Source organism: Schistocerca americana, chromosome X (assembly GCF_021461395.2).
Source record: "Schistocerca americana isolate TAMUIC-IGC-003095 chromosome X, iqSchAmer2.1, whole genome shotgun sequence".
Classification (NCBI taxonomy): domain Eukaryota; kingdom Metazoa; phylum Arthropoda; class Insecta; order Orthoptera; family Acrididae; genus Schistocerca; species Schistocerca americana.
In genome coordinates this window covers 172,838,274-172,854,402 of record NC_060130.1, presented here as the reverse complement: position 1 = coordinate 172,854,402, position 16,129 = coordinate 172,838,274, and the positions used below count along the sequence as shown (strand labels likewise).

At 47.3% G+C, this 16,129-nt stretch overlaps 1 protein-coding gene across 4 annotated transcripts in view; it reads right to left on the bottom strand.

The window, feature by feature from the left end:
• The window catches only part of LOC124554863 (filamin-A), a 546,889-nt gene extending 530,967 nt beyond the window's left edge, over positions 1 to 15,922 (bottom strand). For all 4 annotated transcript variants that reach the window (XM_047128531.1, XM_047128533.1, XM_047128532.1 and 1 more), the window contains exon 1: positions 15,553 to 15,922. In XM_047128531.1, coding sequence (XP_046984487.1) covers positions 15,553 to 15,907 — 355 coding nt within the window. In that variant the 5' untranslated portion in view covers positions 15,908 to 15,922. The remainder of the gene's footprint in view (positions 1 to 15,552) is intronic.
• Positions 15,923 to 16,129: the final 207 nt, after the last annotated feature.

Here is a 16,129-nt window from a genome sequence, read left to right as displayed (position 1 = left end):
ATCTGAGCAGATTACGTACTGTATCCGCTGATGGCGGCGGATGTAGTGGACAGCCTGGAGAACAGCGTAAAGCTCCGCAGTATAAACCGAACACTGGTCGGGAAGCCGAAAGTTATTTGGGGTGTCGCCAACAATATAGGCACTCCCTACACCTAACGATGTTTTCGAGCCATCGGTGTAAATAAATGTGGCATCCGTCATTTGTGCACATAGAGCAGCAAATGCCCGACGGTAAACAAGTGTAGGGGTACCATCCTTGGGAAATTGACATAGGTCTCTGAGCAAGTTGATCCGGGGACGGAGCCAAGGCGGTGCTGTACCCCAAGTTGTCAAGAAGGTTTTAGGAAAGCGGAAGGAAAGAGAATGGAGCAGTTGACGGAAGCGGACTCCCGGGGGTAGTAGGGCGGAGGAGCGGCCTGCATACCCGACATCAAAGGAGGCGTCGAAAAAAAGGTCATGCGCTGGATTAGCAGGCATGGATGACAGATGGCTAGCATAACGACTCAGAAGGACTGCCCGCCGATTGGACAGCGGAGGTTCAGCAGTCTCAGCATAAAGGCTTTCCACAGGGCTGGTGTAAAAAGCTCCAGGTACTAAACGTAATCCACGGTGGTGGATAGAGTCGAGACGCCGAAGAATAGACGGCCGAGCAGAGGAGTAGACTATGCTTCCATAATCCAATTTCGAGCGCACTAAGGCGCGATAGAGGCGGAGAAGGACCACTCGGTCCGCTCCCCAGGAGGTACCATTCAGGACACGGAGGGCGTTAAGCGAACGCAGACAGCGAGCCGAAAGATAGGAAACGTGGGAGGACCAGCACAGTTTTCTGTCAAACATAAGACCCAAGAATTTAGCGACGTCGGAAAACGGAAGGTTGACAGGACCTAGATGTAAGGAGGGCGGAAGAAACTCCTTACGTCGCCAAAAATTTACACAAACGGTCTTACTGGGTGAGAAACGGAAGCCGGTTTCGATGCTCCACGAGTGGAGGCGATCGAGACATCCTTGAAGACGTCTTTCAAGAAGGCTGGTCCGTTGAGAGCTGTAGTAGATCGCAAAATCGTCCACAAAGAGGGAGCCCGAGACATCAGGAAGGAGACAATCCATAATTGGATTAATGGCGATGGCAAACAGTACAACACTCAGCACGGAGCCCTGGGGTACCCCGTTTTCTTGGGAGAAAGTACGGGAGAGAGTAGTGTTCACCCGCACCCTAAATGTGCGCTCTGCCATAAATTCGCGAAGAAAAAGGGGCAGCCGGCCCCGAAAGCCCCAAGAGAACAGTGTGCGGAGAATGCCTGTCCTCCAACAGGTATCGTATGCTCTCTCCAGATCAAAAAATATTGCTACCGTTTGGCGTTTCCGGAGAAAATTGTTCATGATATAAGTGGAGAGAGCAACAAGATGGTCAACGGCAGAACGATGCTTTCGGAATCCGCATTGGGCTGGTGTTAAAAGACTGCGGGACTCCAGCCACCAAGCTAAACGGTAATTCACCATACGCTCCAAAACCTTACAGACACTACTCGTGAGAGAAATGGGGCGATAGCTAGAGGGGAGATGTTTGTCCTTTCCAGGTTTCGGAACGGGAACGACAATAGCTTCCCGCCATCGCCTGGGAAAGGTACTGTCGGTCCAAATTCGATTATAAAGGCGAAGGAGGTAACGCAGGCTATGGGTTGATAAATGCAGCAACATTTGGACATGGATACCATCCGGTCCTGGGGCGGAGGAGCGAGAAGAAGAGAGTGCATGTTGGAGTTCCCGCATGGAGAAAACAGTATTGTAGCTTTCGCGATTGTGAGAGGAGAAAGCAAGATGTCGCACTTCCGCTGCACGTTTCTTCGGGAGAAACGCTGGCGGGTAATTTGAAGAGCTCGAAATCTCAGCAAAGTGCTGACCCAATGAGTTAGAAATTGCGACGGGGTCCACTAAGGTATCATGCGCGACAGTGAGCCCAGAGACCGGGGAGAAACTAGGCGCGCCTGAGAACCGTCGAAGCCGACTCCAAACTTCCGAGGAGGGAGTGAAGGTGTTAAATGAGCTAATAAAGTATTTCCAGCTTGCCTTCTTGCTATCGCGGATGACGCGACGGCATCGCGCACGGAGCTGCTTATATCGGATACAGTTGGCCAAAGTTGGATGGTGACGGAAAATGCGAAGAGCACGTCGCCGCTCACGTATTGCGTCACGGCATGCCTCGTTCCACCAAGGAACTGGAGGGCGCCGGGGCAATTCGGAGGTGCGTGGTATTGAACGTTCCGCAGCTGTGAGAATAACGTCGGTAAAATGTGTGACCTCATCGTCGACGCTGGGAAAGCGACGGTCATCGAATGTCGCTAGAGACGAAAAAAGTGTCCAATCGGCTTGGGCAAACTTCCAGCGACGCGAGCGCATATATGGCAGTTGAGGCTGCAGTCGAAGAACACATGGAAAGTGGTCACTCGAGTGTGTATCATCAAGGGCGAACCATTCGAAGCGCCGAGCTAGCGGAACAGTACCGACCGCAAGGTCCAAATGAGATAAATTTGCCGTGGAGGCAGACAAAAATGTGGGGACCCCAGTGTTGAGGCAGACTAGATCCGCTTGGTGGAAGACGTCTAGCAAACGTGGAGGCAGACAAAAATGTGGGGACCCCAGTGTTGAGGCAGACTAGATCCGCTTGGTGGAAGACGTCTAGCAATAGTGAGCCACGTGGACAAGGATGTGGAGATCCCCAAAGCGGGTGGTGGGCATTGAAGTCCCCAACCAGCAAATAGGGGGGTGGAAGCTGATCAAGAAGATGAAGGATATCAGCTCGTGCCACTGGTGTAGACGATGGAATGTATACCGTACAAAGAGAGAACGTGTATCCAGAAAGGGAAAGACGGACGGCGACAGCTTGGAAGGAAGTGTTTAAGGGGATTGGGTGATAATGGAGAGTATCATGGAGCAGAATCAGGAGTCCTCCATGGGCTGGAGTGCCTTCAACAGAGGGGAGGTCATATCGGACGGACTGAAAATGAGGGAGAACAAAGCGGTCATGGGGACGCAGCTTTGTTTCCTGAAGACAGAAGATGACCGGCGAGTAGGATCGTAAAAGGATCGACAATTCCTCCCGATTGGCGCGAATGCCGCGGATATTCCAGTGGATAATGGACATAGGGTGAACAGAAAATGGAGGAACGTGACCAAGGGTGCTGTCAACTCAACGACTGCTCAGAGCTTGCGACCGACAGCATGGAATGGCATTCAGTCGAAGGCAGAAGATCCTGATCCATAGGTTGGTCAGGAGTAGCTCCTGCCACCAACGATCGGCCAGTTGACCGGCCACCAGCAGTGCGCCTCGGCGACACAGAAGATGGCCGAGGGCGATTTCCGCCAGGTGGTGCTGTAGATGGGACACGCCTTGGCGGAGAAGGAGAGGAACTGTGTGTCTTCGTAGCCTTCTTAGAAGTATGATGTTTAGATGAAGGAGGAACCGATGGTTGTGAAGTTGCGGTACGTAAAAACTCTTCACGAGAATGCTCTTTTTTCGAAGACCTGGCGTCTGACTTTTGGGCTCGAGATTTAACAGAACCCGATGAAGGGTGAGCCATAGAGTGGGCAGGCGAAAGGGGTGAGGTTGAACGGGCGATCTTTGCGCTGGCCGATCTGACGACCGTGGTACTAAAGGTGAAGTCGCAAGTCTGCGTGGCCGCCTCCTTTGTTGGTCGAGGAGAAGCAAGGACAGCGCTGTATTTACCTTTCTGAGGCACGGTGGGCTGTCGACTGGCGAGTAACTTTCGAGCAGCAAATGTCGACACCTTTTCCTTCACTCTTATTTCCTGGATGAGCTTTTCATCCTTAAAAACGGGGCAATCTCGAGAGGAGGCAGCGTGGTCACCCATACAGTTGATGCAGCGAGGGGATGGAGGTGGACAAGCACCCTCATGGGCATCCTTGCCACAAGTAACACATTTGGCCGGATTGGAACAGGACTGGCTGGTATGATTGAACCGCTGACATCGATAGCAACGCGTAGGGTTTGGGACATAAGGGCGAACGGAAATTATCTCATAGCCTGCTTTGATTTTTGATGGGAGTTGAACTTTGTCAAATGTCAAGAAGACAGTGCGGGTTGGAATGATGTTCGAATCAACCCTTTTCATAACCCGATGAACAGCTGTGACGCCCTGGTCAGACAGGTAATGCTGAATTTCTTCGTCAGACAATCCATCGAGGGAGCGCGTATAAACGACTCCACGCGAGGAATTTAAGGTACGGTGCGGTTCCACCCGGACAGGGAAGGTGTGGAGCAGAGAAGTACGCAGCAATTTTTGAGCCTGGAGGGCACTGTGTGTTTCTAACAACAGGGTGCCGTTCCGTAATCTGGAACAAGACTTTACAGGACCCGCAATTGCGTCGACACCTTTCTGTATAATGAAAGGGTTGACCGTGGAAAAGTCGTGACCTTCGTCAGACCGAGAAACAACAAGGAACTGTGGCAACGATGGAAGAACAGTCTGTGGCTGAGACTCAGTGAACTTACGTTTGTGAGCAGACATAGTGGAAGGTGAGGAAACCATTGCGGAAGAATCCCCCATGATTACCGGCGTCTCCGATGGCGCGCTCCTCCCTTGTGGGGGCCCTCGCCAAGGGCACACCCGCCTTAGGTGATTGTTCACACCTCAGGTCACACCTCCCGACAAACGGACGGAGGGACCAATCGGCACGTTCGGAAGGTATCAGCTCGGGTAATCACCCCTCCCTGGGCCTGGCCGTTACCAGGGGGTACGTACGTGTCCTACCTGTCTACCCGGGGCGGGGAATTACGCGTTACCCCGTCACCGGCTACGCATGGAAGTGCGTGGGTCGGCCTTCAGACACGCACAGGGAGGAAAGAAGAGAAAGGGAAAGGAAAGAAGAGGGGGTCTCAAACGCCGTAGCGGAGAAAAGGGCAAGGAGAAGAGGGAAGGAAAAGAGAAGGACAGAGGAAGGACGAGGACTGGCAAGTGTAAGAGCAAGGAATTTGGAACAGTTTCGAGCGTCCGTCTCCGGACGTAGGCACAAACCATACTCCCAGAGGGGGAGAAAGGAAGGAAAGACAGAGGTGAGGGGGGGGGGCGAAGATGGGGGACGGGGAGGGATGCGGAAAGGGAAGGGAAGGTATGCAGCCCGGAAAAGGAAGGAGGGCCACATTAGCTCGGGGTCCCGTGCTCGCTACGCACGTGTCCACAAAAGAGTTGTGGACCCCCTGGGGGGGCACGTGCCAACTGAACACAATGTACTGGTCATCGGGCAGAGAGACTACCGCCATTCAATCGCCGTACCACTATGGAGCGTGAGATAGCGCGCTCTGCAGTCCAGTTAAATGTGGTTGTCGTTGCGCCCGCTGTTTGACGGGGTCCCTTCTTGCCTTTTGCACAATGTTGCTGTTGTAGTTGATCGTGATCGACCACCTCTTCTCTTTCAACAATGCTGCATGTGGTTCGGAATACCCACATGCGAGAGAAGCACTTTAGAGCAATACCAAACTCCTTGGCTACACTCGTCACAGTTGATTTTCCTTCCAGTTTGCCGGTGATTTTTCCCGTGTAAAGTCACCAAAATGTTGCCCCAGGCCATGTTATCATGAACACCGATACAGCGCAACGTAAATGCTTACTGACTGTCACACAATGTCTTTCACATTCCTTCAACTGCCTCCCGCTGCGGGGCAAACCCCATTCGGCGCTGGTCACGCTGACCTCACCCCATTTAACGTCCAGCGTTCTGCGCGCGACTGGGAAACCTTTGGCAACAACCGCCGCCCCCGCCCCCCCCCCCCCCCCCGGTACTTTCATTCATTGCCACCGAGCAGTTCATATGTTACGTTACTTAATCTATCTCATCCTTATGTTTTGCAGACCAGTGTAGTTCACGGACGACGAGATGTTAGACACTGATCTTTCGTTCTTACTTTGTTCTCTTACCTTCTGAAGAGTTGCAAGGTAAACTTTGCCCTAAACTCATCAAGACTAAACGATCTGATCAAAAATATGTGGAGCCGCGCGGGAGCTACAACATGGACTGTGCGGCTGGTCCCGGCGGAGGTTCGAGTCCTCCCTCGGGCATGGGTGTGTGTGTGTGTGTGTGTGTGTGTGTGTGTGTGTGTGTGTGTGTGTGTGTGTGTGTGTGTGTTCTTAGGATAATTTAGGTTAAGTAGTGTGTAAGCTTAGGGACTGATGACCTTAGCAGTTAAGTCCCATAAGATATCACACACATTTGAACATTTGAAAAATATATGGATACCCATTAGTGGATATTAATGTGAGGGGCGTCCACCCTTGGCCTTTACGGTGGCTTGAACTCTGCCAGGGACTCTCAGTGAGGTGTCTGAATGCCCATGGAGGAATGGCAAACCATTCTTCCTCAAGAAACGAGCCCAGCGAAGGTTGGTCGATGGTATCTAGAGTGAAGTCGGCGTTCCAATCCATCGAAAAGTGTTCCATTGGGTTCAGGTTGGGACTCTGGACAGGACAGTCCATTTCAGGAATGTTATCGTCCACAAACCATTGCCTCCCAGGTGCTGCTTTATGACAGTGTACTCTCATGCTGACACAGTAATCGTCTCCGAACTGCCTTTCTACTGTATGCAGCACACGATGCTGTAAGGTCGGTGCATATCTTTCTGCATTCAGCGTTTTCTTAAGCACAATAAGGTGACTACACACTGGCCAAGAAAAACACCTCAGTACCCGTAACACCACCACCTACATACTTCGCTATTGGCCCCTTACATGATGCAGGTAACTTTCTCCAGACGGTCACCAAACCCAAACCCTTCTATCGGATTGCCACAGGGTATAGTGCGATTCATCACTCCAAATCAGTCGCTTCCACTAACCGACTGTCGTGTATCGTCGCTCTTCCCACCACCTCAAGTGCCGCTTAGCTATGACTGCAGAAATGTATGGCTTATGACGAGCTACGCAACCACTGTACCCCATTATTTTTAATTCCCTACTAACAGCCATTGTGCTAGCTACACTGCTGGCAAGCACTTTGGAAATGACGAGTGATTCCTTCTGCTGATTTCATGCCACTTTTTAGTACCACCCTCCGCAATCCTCGAGGGCTCATGTCATTCGTTAAATGCAGTCTACCTGGTCTCGGGTTAGCTGTGGTCATTCCGTCACGTTCCCACACATCAGTCACATCATAAACAGCCCTTATGGGCAGCTTTAGAAGGGTTTAAATGTCACTGATGGACTTGTTACTCAGATGACAGCTAATGACTAGTCCACATTCAGAGTCACTCATCTCACCTGACGGACCCATTCTGTTACTCCTCTACTAACAACAAAATGTTCCTCTCCCATTTCTATACTGGCGGATCCGGCCCCTCGTGGTACGTAGTGGTCAGTTCCGCATTAATTGGGGTGTCTGGATACTTCTGATCATACAATGTACACCGGCACCAATCGAGGTTCTAGGGACGTGAAATGGGATGATCACATAGGCTCAGGCTCAATCGTAGGTAACAATAGTGGCAGACTTGTTCATTTGTAACAAAATACCCAGTCTGCAAAGGAGACTGCTTAAAAAAATGGTAGTTTTCGTCCTCGATTCCGGGACCGTTGTAGTCTCTGGTTGTAGTACATATTTTTTTCCGTCCACTGAACAAAATAATCAAACAGACTTCAAGCTGAAACAGGTCATGTACTGTAACCAGATACATCTTCCAGTACATCTGTTGCAATATGCACGGAATTGCAATGCCGAAATATACAACGTGCATGCATTGCATTATGTGTGAAGCACCTGCTACGTGGTGTACCCATTTCTAGTAGTAACAGCTCAAAGAACTGAGGATATGACTTGAGCATAGCGCCCCCGGCAGGAAGCCCACACTAGTTGACTTGATAGTTGAGTCCACCAAAGACTCGGATGGACTTATGTTTAACTAGCGTCCTGCCCGGCTTCGCACAGGAACACTAAGAATCTGCGGGAGGACGATTGCATATCGGTAATAAACCATGCACAGAAACCTTAATCATGAGTCTGTCGACCTATTAGTGAAAACCGTATCAAAATCCCTACTGTAGTTTGCTGAGATTAGCCTTCAAGTACAGATGATAAACGCGCAGGCGACTTCAGCACAGCCGGCTGGAGTGGTAGCCGGCACGGTAGCTCAGCGTGTTCCGTCAGAGAGCCGGTTGGCCTCTGTAATAAAAAACTGAGTGGAACGATCAACCACCGAACTTGAACAGGCTGTCTTGCGACGTCCGCAACGACCAAACACAACGATCAATAACGAACAAAATGAAAAAAAAAAAAAAAAAAAAAAGTGGCCGAGCGGTTCTAGGCGCTTCAGTCCGGAACCGCGCGACTACTACGGTCGCAGGTTCGAATCCTGCCTCGGGCACTGATGTGTGTGATGTCCTTAGGTTAATTTTTTTAACTTGAGCACAATTCAGCCACTTTTCTCGCAATATTTATAAATTACCCAGGGTGAACCAAAATCCCCGCACACGAGCGTCACAGTGCGATTCCTTTCATACTAATAGTACAAGAAAAGTAACAAAATTCCCTTCAGTGTATATTTTGGATAGAAAATGGTCGTCGAAAAAAATCTAGTTGGCAACACTTTAATCAGAGGTATAAGTGCACTGTCTGATCAAAAGTATGCGGACACCACTATGCAATGCGGAATTGTCCACTAGGTGTCACGAAAGGCAGACCTAAAGTATAAAGGGAAGTGGGCCAATTCTATCCATTGGAGCAGCAGTCAGAACAGATGAATCGCGACCGAACACGCGGTGGCCGGACCTAATGCGCGGTTAAATGCACCCAGTAACAGAATAACTGCATGAAACTGATTGACACGATATATGACAAACCTAACCGAGAAGAACAAAAAACAAAAAAATCAGAGCACTACGCAGGCAAGGTACTTAGAGTGCCTATACTATGAATAAACAAGGCTATAGTAGTCTTGAAAGTCGAGTGAGTGCGAGTGTCAGTAGAGAAGCAGTTAACAGCAGAATTGGTCGGTCAGGTGAGCTCAATGACTGAACGATGACTAGTCATTAGCTGTCATCTGAGTAAAAAGTCCATCAGTGACATTTTGACCCTTCTGAAGCTGCCCAAATGGGCTGTTTGTGACGAGTCCGAGATAAAACGCAAAGGAACAAGCACGACCGTAGAGTACTGCAGAGGGCGGTTGTAAAAAAAAAGGGCATCAAATCGGCGGAAGGGATCACTCGTCAGTTTCAAAGAGCTTACCAGTAGTCCAGCTACCACAGTGGCTGTGGGTAGGTAGTTAGAAAGAGGAAGGGGGGGGGGGCGGCGTTACAATGGTCGAGCAGCTACTCATAAGCCATATATTTCTGTAGTGAGTGCTAAATGACACTTGAGGTTGTCAAGAGAGGACAGTGGGTGAGTGGAAGAGAGTGATTTTGAGCGACGAATCGCTCTACGAAGGGCGTTTGAAAAGACCACGCAAAGTCCAAGAGATGGCACCACCGGCGCGTATCGAGGTCATGTTCAGTTAGTAGCATCTTTGGAAAGAACGCACACCACGTTTCAGCCATATTGGTCCATTTCTTTGTGTTTGGCATTGGTGCGAATCAAGGAAGTCTAAAGATTGTCAAAAATTGGACGAAGAAGAATTTCGTGTGGTGATTAAACATTACTTTATGAAAGGCAAAACGCCTCAGGAGACTAAAGAGAAGCTTGATAAACATTACGGTGACTCTGCATCTTCGAATAGAACATTTTATAAGTGGATTAAAAATTTTCGGAGTGGTCATATGGGCAGAAGTGATGCTGAACGTTCTGGACGCCCTGTGGCGGTTACGACTCCGGGAATCATTGATAAAATCCGTGATATGGTGATGGATAACCGAAGAATTAAGGTGTGTGAGATTGCTAGTGCTGCAGGCATCTCGAATGAACAGGTACATAATATTTTGCATAAACATTTGGACATGAGAAAGCTATCCGCAAGATGGGTTCCACGATTGCTCACGCTTGACCAAAAACGGAATCGTGTGAAGTGTTGCTAGGATGGTTTGCAGCTGTTCATGAAGAATCCGCAGGACTTTAAGCGTCGTTTCGTCGCTGTGGATGAAAAATGGATACATTACTATACTCCTGAGACCAAACAACAATCTAACCAATGGGTCACCAAGGGAGAATCTGCATCAAAATAGGCAAAGACCAGTGCTTCGGCCGGAAAGGTCATGGCGACGGTCTTTTGGGCTTCGCAAGGGATAATCCTCATTGACTATCTGGAAAAGGGCAAAACTATTACAGGTGCACATTATTCATCGTTATTGGACCGTTTGAAAACCGAGCTGCAAGAAAAACGCCGGCGATTGGACCGCAAAAAAGTCCTTTTCCATCAAGACAATGCACCAGCACACACCTCAGCACTTGTAGTCGCAAAATTAATGGAAATAAGATTCCATCTCGTTCCACATCCCCCCCCCCCCCTATTCTCCAGACTTGGCTCCTTCGAACTACTATTTGTTTCCCCAATTTGAAGAAATGGTTGGCGGGACAAAGATTTAATTCAAACGAGGAGGTGACTGCACCAACTAATAGCTATTTTGGAGACTAGGACAATTCCTATTATTCGGAAGGAATGAACAAATTAGAACAGCGTTGGACGAAGTGTGTAAGTCTAAAAGGAGACTATGCCGAAAAATAAAAAAGGTTTACCCCAAACACGTAAGTAGTTTTTATTTTTGCACGGACTTTTCAAACGCCCACCGTATATCCTGTGGCAGTCCGATGGAAGGGTTTGGGTTTGGCGAATACCTGGAGAACGCTACCAGCCAGCAGTAGAGTATGGAGGAAGTGATGTTACAGTATGGGAGAGTTTTTCTCAGTTAGGGTGTGGGGCCCATTACTGCGCTTAAGAAAACGCTAAATGAGGAAGGACGCGAACACATTTTACAGTATTGTGTATTGAGTCTCGCAGAGGAACAGTTCGGAGACTACGATTGTTTGCATCAGCACAAAAGTGCACCCTGTCATGAAACAGCATCTGTGAGGCATTCGTTTGTGGACAGCAACATTCCTGAAAACGACTGGCTTGCCCAGAGTTCCGACCCGAGTCCAGTGGAACGAAAACTTGGCTCCAGAACCCAGCGTCCAACATCTCTGCCTTCTCTGGTTCCAGCTATTGAAGAATTGATTGCCGTTCCTTCAGAAATTCGGACACCTCACTGAAAGCGTCTCCAGCAGAGTTCAAAGCGTAATAAAGGCAAAGAGTGGGTGCATCCCATATTGATGTCCACTAGTAGGTGTCTGGATACTTCAGATCAGACAGTATATCTTCATACTGCAGCTATGCTGGCCGGTTAGTCTAGCAGGTAGAGTATTGCGTTAGAATGTTTGAATTTGCGAGTTAGATTCTGGTTCTCGCTGCATTTTTAAATTTTCAAATTTTAGACTGCCTGAAATGGTATCTGGCTTCTTAATCGTTATACAGTAACTGTAGCAGGTCCTTATCAAACCGCATGCAGTTATTTAGTACTAACAACAGAAATGAGAGTACATTCTTTTTAGCGAATAGCTTAGAGAGAAAATGGTAGAGTGAATCGCTATATCCAGAATGAGATTTTCACTCTGCAGCGGAGTGTGCGCTGATATGAAACTTCCTGGCAGATTAAAACTGTGTGCCGGGCCGAGACTCGAACTCGGGACCTTTGCCTTTCACGGGCAAGTGCTCTACCATCTCAGCTACCCAAGCACGACTCACGCCCCTTCCTCACAGCTTTACTTCTGCCTGTACCTCGCCTCCTACCTTCCAAACTTTACAGAAGCTCTCCTATATGTTTGCTGATGCAGAGGGTCGATTCGAGAATCTGCTCTGAAGACTATGTACGTTTTGCGAAACACACGCTGTCACTGGAAGCGTTCGTAAACTGTTACACTTGGCAGCTCTTACCAAATTGTAGTAAGTTTAACAGCTTCACAATGGCAAGTTTTGTAATTATTTTAATACTTTGACAAATAATTTATTTTTAACTGATTATTATTCTTCATGAATATTTCCGTCGTGTCTGACCAATAATTATGTTCGACATAAATAAAATGTAATTGTAAGATACGTATCGTTTAATAGACAACGTATACTGCAGCATTAACGTGCAGATCAAAAGTACAAAATTAAAAACACACCTAGACCCGGATTCGAACTTGCGAAATCTAGCACGCTGAGTATTGTAACGCTGAGTTCTAACTGCTGGTCACAATGGCTGTGTTTATTGAATGAAGATACTTGGCAGGCATGGGATTACGTAGTTTCCAATTTACCTTTGACGTCCGTTTTATACCTAAAATGTGCATACATTTTTGTTCTGTCACTTTGCAAGGAATTGAGCTGTGCCCTCCGGTTGCGTGAATTTTGGTTCATCCTGTATACACAAACCTTCCCCGCGAATCAGTCTATTAGTGAAAACCGTATCAAAATTCCTACAGTAGTTCCAGAGATTGTCTTTCACATATAGACAGAATAATTACAAATGTTCTTGAAGGCATACCTTCAATAATTATTAAGCAACTACGTAGAATATTGCCACACAAATAAAGTGTCCCTCCCAAGAGTCGTTACGTTTGTTTTCTGATGTTTGGACATATTTGCAGTTTTGTCTTTGCAATGTGTAGTCGGAGCCAACCCAAACAAATACTGCTCATCACGTCCCAGTGTTAACGGAAAGCCTCAGTTAGTTTCCCACTACAAACAAAATTATTTTTAAAATGCAGTTTAGAGTGCCCATTCGATAGAGCGGACCTAAATTAGTCTTGCGAGATATTTGTTCTGTCGATATATATTGAGAGGGAGAGCAAAATGCGAAGAATATACAGTAGTCCAGCAGCAACTAAGAAGCGTTGCTGCATAGCGCTGGCAGAAAGCACAGGGCAATGCTACTCTGTCATTGCCGGAGTACTGCTTATTCCTTGTATTTTAAAAACAATTTTCTTTGTAAAAAGGAAACAACCCGACGCCCACACTTTCTGATGACATACCGCGTTTGCGCCTCCTTTTACACATCGCAAAAACGGGTAAAAATGAGTTTCAGGGAGTAAGACACGGACAACGCATTGAATTATTTGTGAAGTGTCGTTTTTCAATTATAAACGTCACGTTTTACAGTTAATTTCATCAGCTCGTGGCCTTTAACTTCGGTGAGCTGCACTGAAATTCCGCTCTTTTCTTATAGTCTCTCCTATGCGTAAGAAAATTATACAGGATTAAAGTTTCCAATGTGATGAACTGAAGAAAAAGTCTTTGCTGTTTACACACACGCTCACTCATGTCCTTCCACAGTCCGTGTAGCTTTAGGTTTAAGCGAATCAATGTACAGAAGATACACAGCATGTCATCTGACAACTTGGTGTAAAGCGGCTTCCTTTTTTTGTAGAATACGTTGTTGCAAAGACTATGTTAGCTAAGATGTAAAGCGGCTTCCTTTTTTTTAGAATATGTTGTTGCAAAGACTATGTTAGCTAAATTTTCAATACCGCTACCTTTTCATCCACCGTGTGGCGTGATTACACTGTACGAATCGCATTTCAGACGAAACTAAAGTAAGGGGGGAAAAAACTGACAGACCCCTAAGGTCAAGTAAATAAGAGAACATTTACCTTCAATCGCTGCCATAAAACGCTTGAACTTTCAGTCTAAGAACTGCGATTCAAATTCTGGCCGACTTCTGATTTTCGTTTCTCAAATTAATCTAGGTGGGAGGGAGGGAGTCCTGGAATAAGGCTAATTCTCACATCCTTGTCTAATTTGGATAACTGCTTCGACCAAAAATAAAATAAAAGCGTTGCTCACCCGCGAGTTTGAGACTAAGTAATAATCTTGTGCTTTCAAGTACTCTGGACAAAAGAGTTTCCTTCGCTGGAAGAACTGTGCAATCAAACAAGCCGCGATCACTAATACTGCTGATCAGTCCGCCAAGAAATACACCAACGTCGAGACAGCTCGACGAGTAGTAGCTACGGTTTTCGACTGCGCCGAAGTGAGGGAATGTTTCAAAGCCTATCATCATCCGGGTCGTGAACGACTGATTAAGCGATTCAAAGTACCAGTTAATAAAAGTACTGCAGCATTTGATATTTGTTGGCCATCGCTGAAAAGGGAAGCAAGCGCACCATACCGTGCCTCGATAAGATTCTAACTAATTAAGAGCCTGCCTCCACTCGCCCGAATCAGTAGATGTAGCTGACGAAAGACCACAGCAAGGACAGCACTGTACGGCTCCCATTAGCATGAGTGCTCAAAACATTCATGAATCCTGATATAATGACTAAGTGCGAACGTTACTGTGGTATTCGGAGCGTTGAGACAGAAACGCCAATAATTTCAACATTTCTGTTGTATATTGTTGCAGTATTGCCACAGAAACACTCATCTTCAAGATCACCACGGAACAACTGCGATGCGCACTTCGAGACAGAATGAGTCTCAGTCGAGAAAAATCAGTAGCTGTGATGCTTCTACGTGGGCGTCACTGTTGCGCGCGTATGTTGTATACACTACAAAACTGTTACAAGAAACTAAACGGTGAAAAAATGAGAAATCTCTGCAGAAGAGCAGCTATTTACTGTCTAAGCTCCTAGAATGATCATCACCGCTTTTACTTTATTCGCTTGTAGATCAGATTACAGGTACTTACGATTTCATCATTGCTGAAATTTTGATACATATTGAAAAATTGAGCGTTATTTTATCAAGAGTATATATAAATAGCAAACAAGCAAAAAGTGTTTTACGTGTTTATGTTCAGTCCTGCAACATTTCGCCTGTTCGACGATAGTTTAAGGTCAAGTAGTATAATGTATCTTAAATTAAACAAAAATGTCCAAAAAGATATCTGAAAATCTATGCGGACGAAAATTTCTGAACTTACCAACACATTATAAAATACACACACCCACACACCCACACACCCACACACCCACACACACACACACACCAGAGAGACAAATAAAAAAATTAATGAGCATCGATTGGTTTTGTCTAAGAATTAAAAAACGCGACATTTTGATTTCCCGCAATTGCTAAAAATGTCAACGATCAGCGACAGACACCCCGCGCGAATGACCTAAATTTTATTTTCAGTAGATGCATTTACACTAACACTCGCTAACAATCACTTCAGCCAGTAACATCTTAACGATGTTCTATAATTTAGTACTATCACATTAAAATCAAGTTCTTCGAAAGCCTTGAACCAAAGCGATTCTACCGTGAATGAAATTTAACTAAACTAATGTGAATAATAGTCAAACGCTGCAAACGCGTGGGTATCTTGAACTTTTAAATTATCGAATTGACAGCCACGCCCCTCCGATCCCGCGGTCGCGCACATGCGCTGTGTAGGGCATCGCGGAGGCTGTGGCAATGGGCCAGTAAAGGGGTATACCGGGGGCTCAAAAATAGCACCGAAGTCAGGATGCCAGTTCATTTTGACCAGGCGAAAAGCCAACTGTCTGCGAGTATACGCGCACGTGAGAAACAACGTAGCACGGGCGTCCGCGCAAACTCCGAGCTTGTACGGAGATCGATAGCGGCTGACAAGTACTCACCGATATTCACGATCCGTATAGCTTCGTCATGCTCCAGGAACTTAAGGGCGACAGAGACGTTCTCCAACTTCTGTGATCTGAAGTTCGGCCGTTTGTTGTGCTTTGGCAGACGCTTCCCCGAAAGGACCTCTATAAGCGTGATCAGCCGAAGACCGTCACACAGGTCCGTCTCTAAATTGCCGATGTGTTTGTTGACAGTCTTTAGATGTTCGTTGGCCCAGCGCGTGAAAGTGTTCTGTTGAATGCGCTTCCATTGGGCGTCCTCAGCAAGCTCGCGCTCCGTCGCGACCATCTCGTCCTGATCTTCCACACTGACACTGCCCGGCTCCGGCCCCGCGTCATTATTGTTATTCATCGTGCCACTTGTAGAGTGCTACCTAGCGAGGAAAAGTGAGAACCACAAAAAGCTTCTGCTGCGCCTATTGTATGCAACCCGCAAGGCAGTATCGGCAAAGCACTTCAGTCCTGCTGGTAAACTGTATAAGGTTGCAGCTTCCCCTGATGTATGCAGCCCGCAAGGCAGCGGCAGCAAAGCACTTCAGTCGTGTTGCGTTCCGATGGACGAGAACACGGGAGT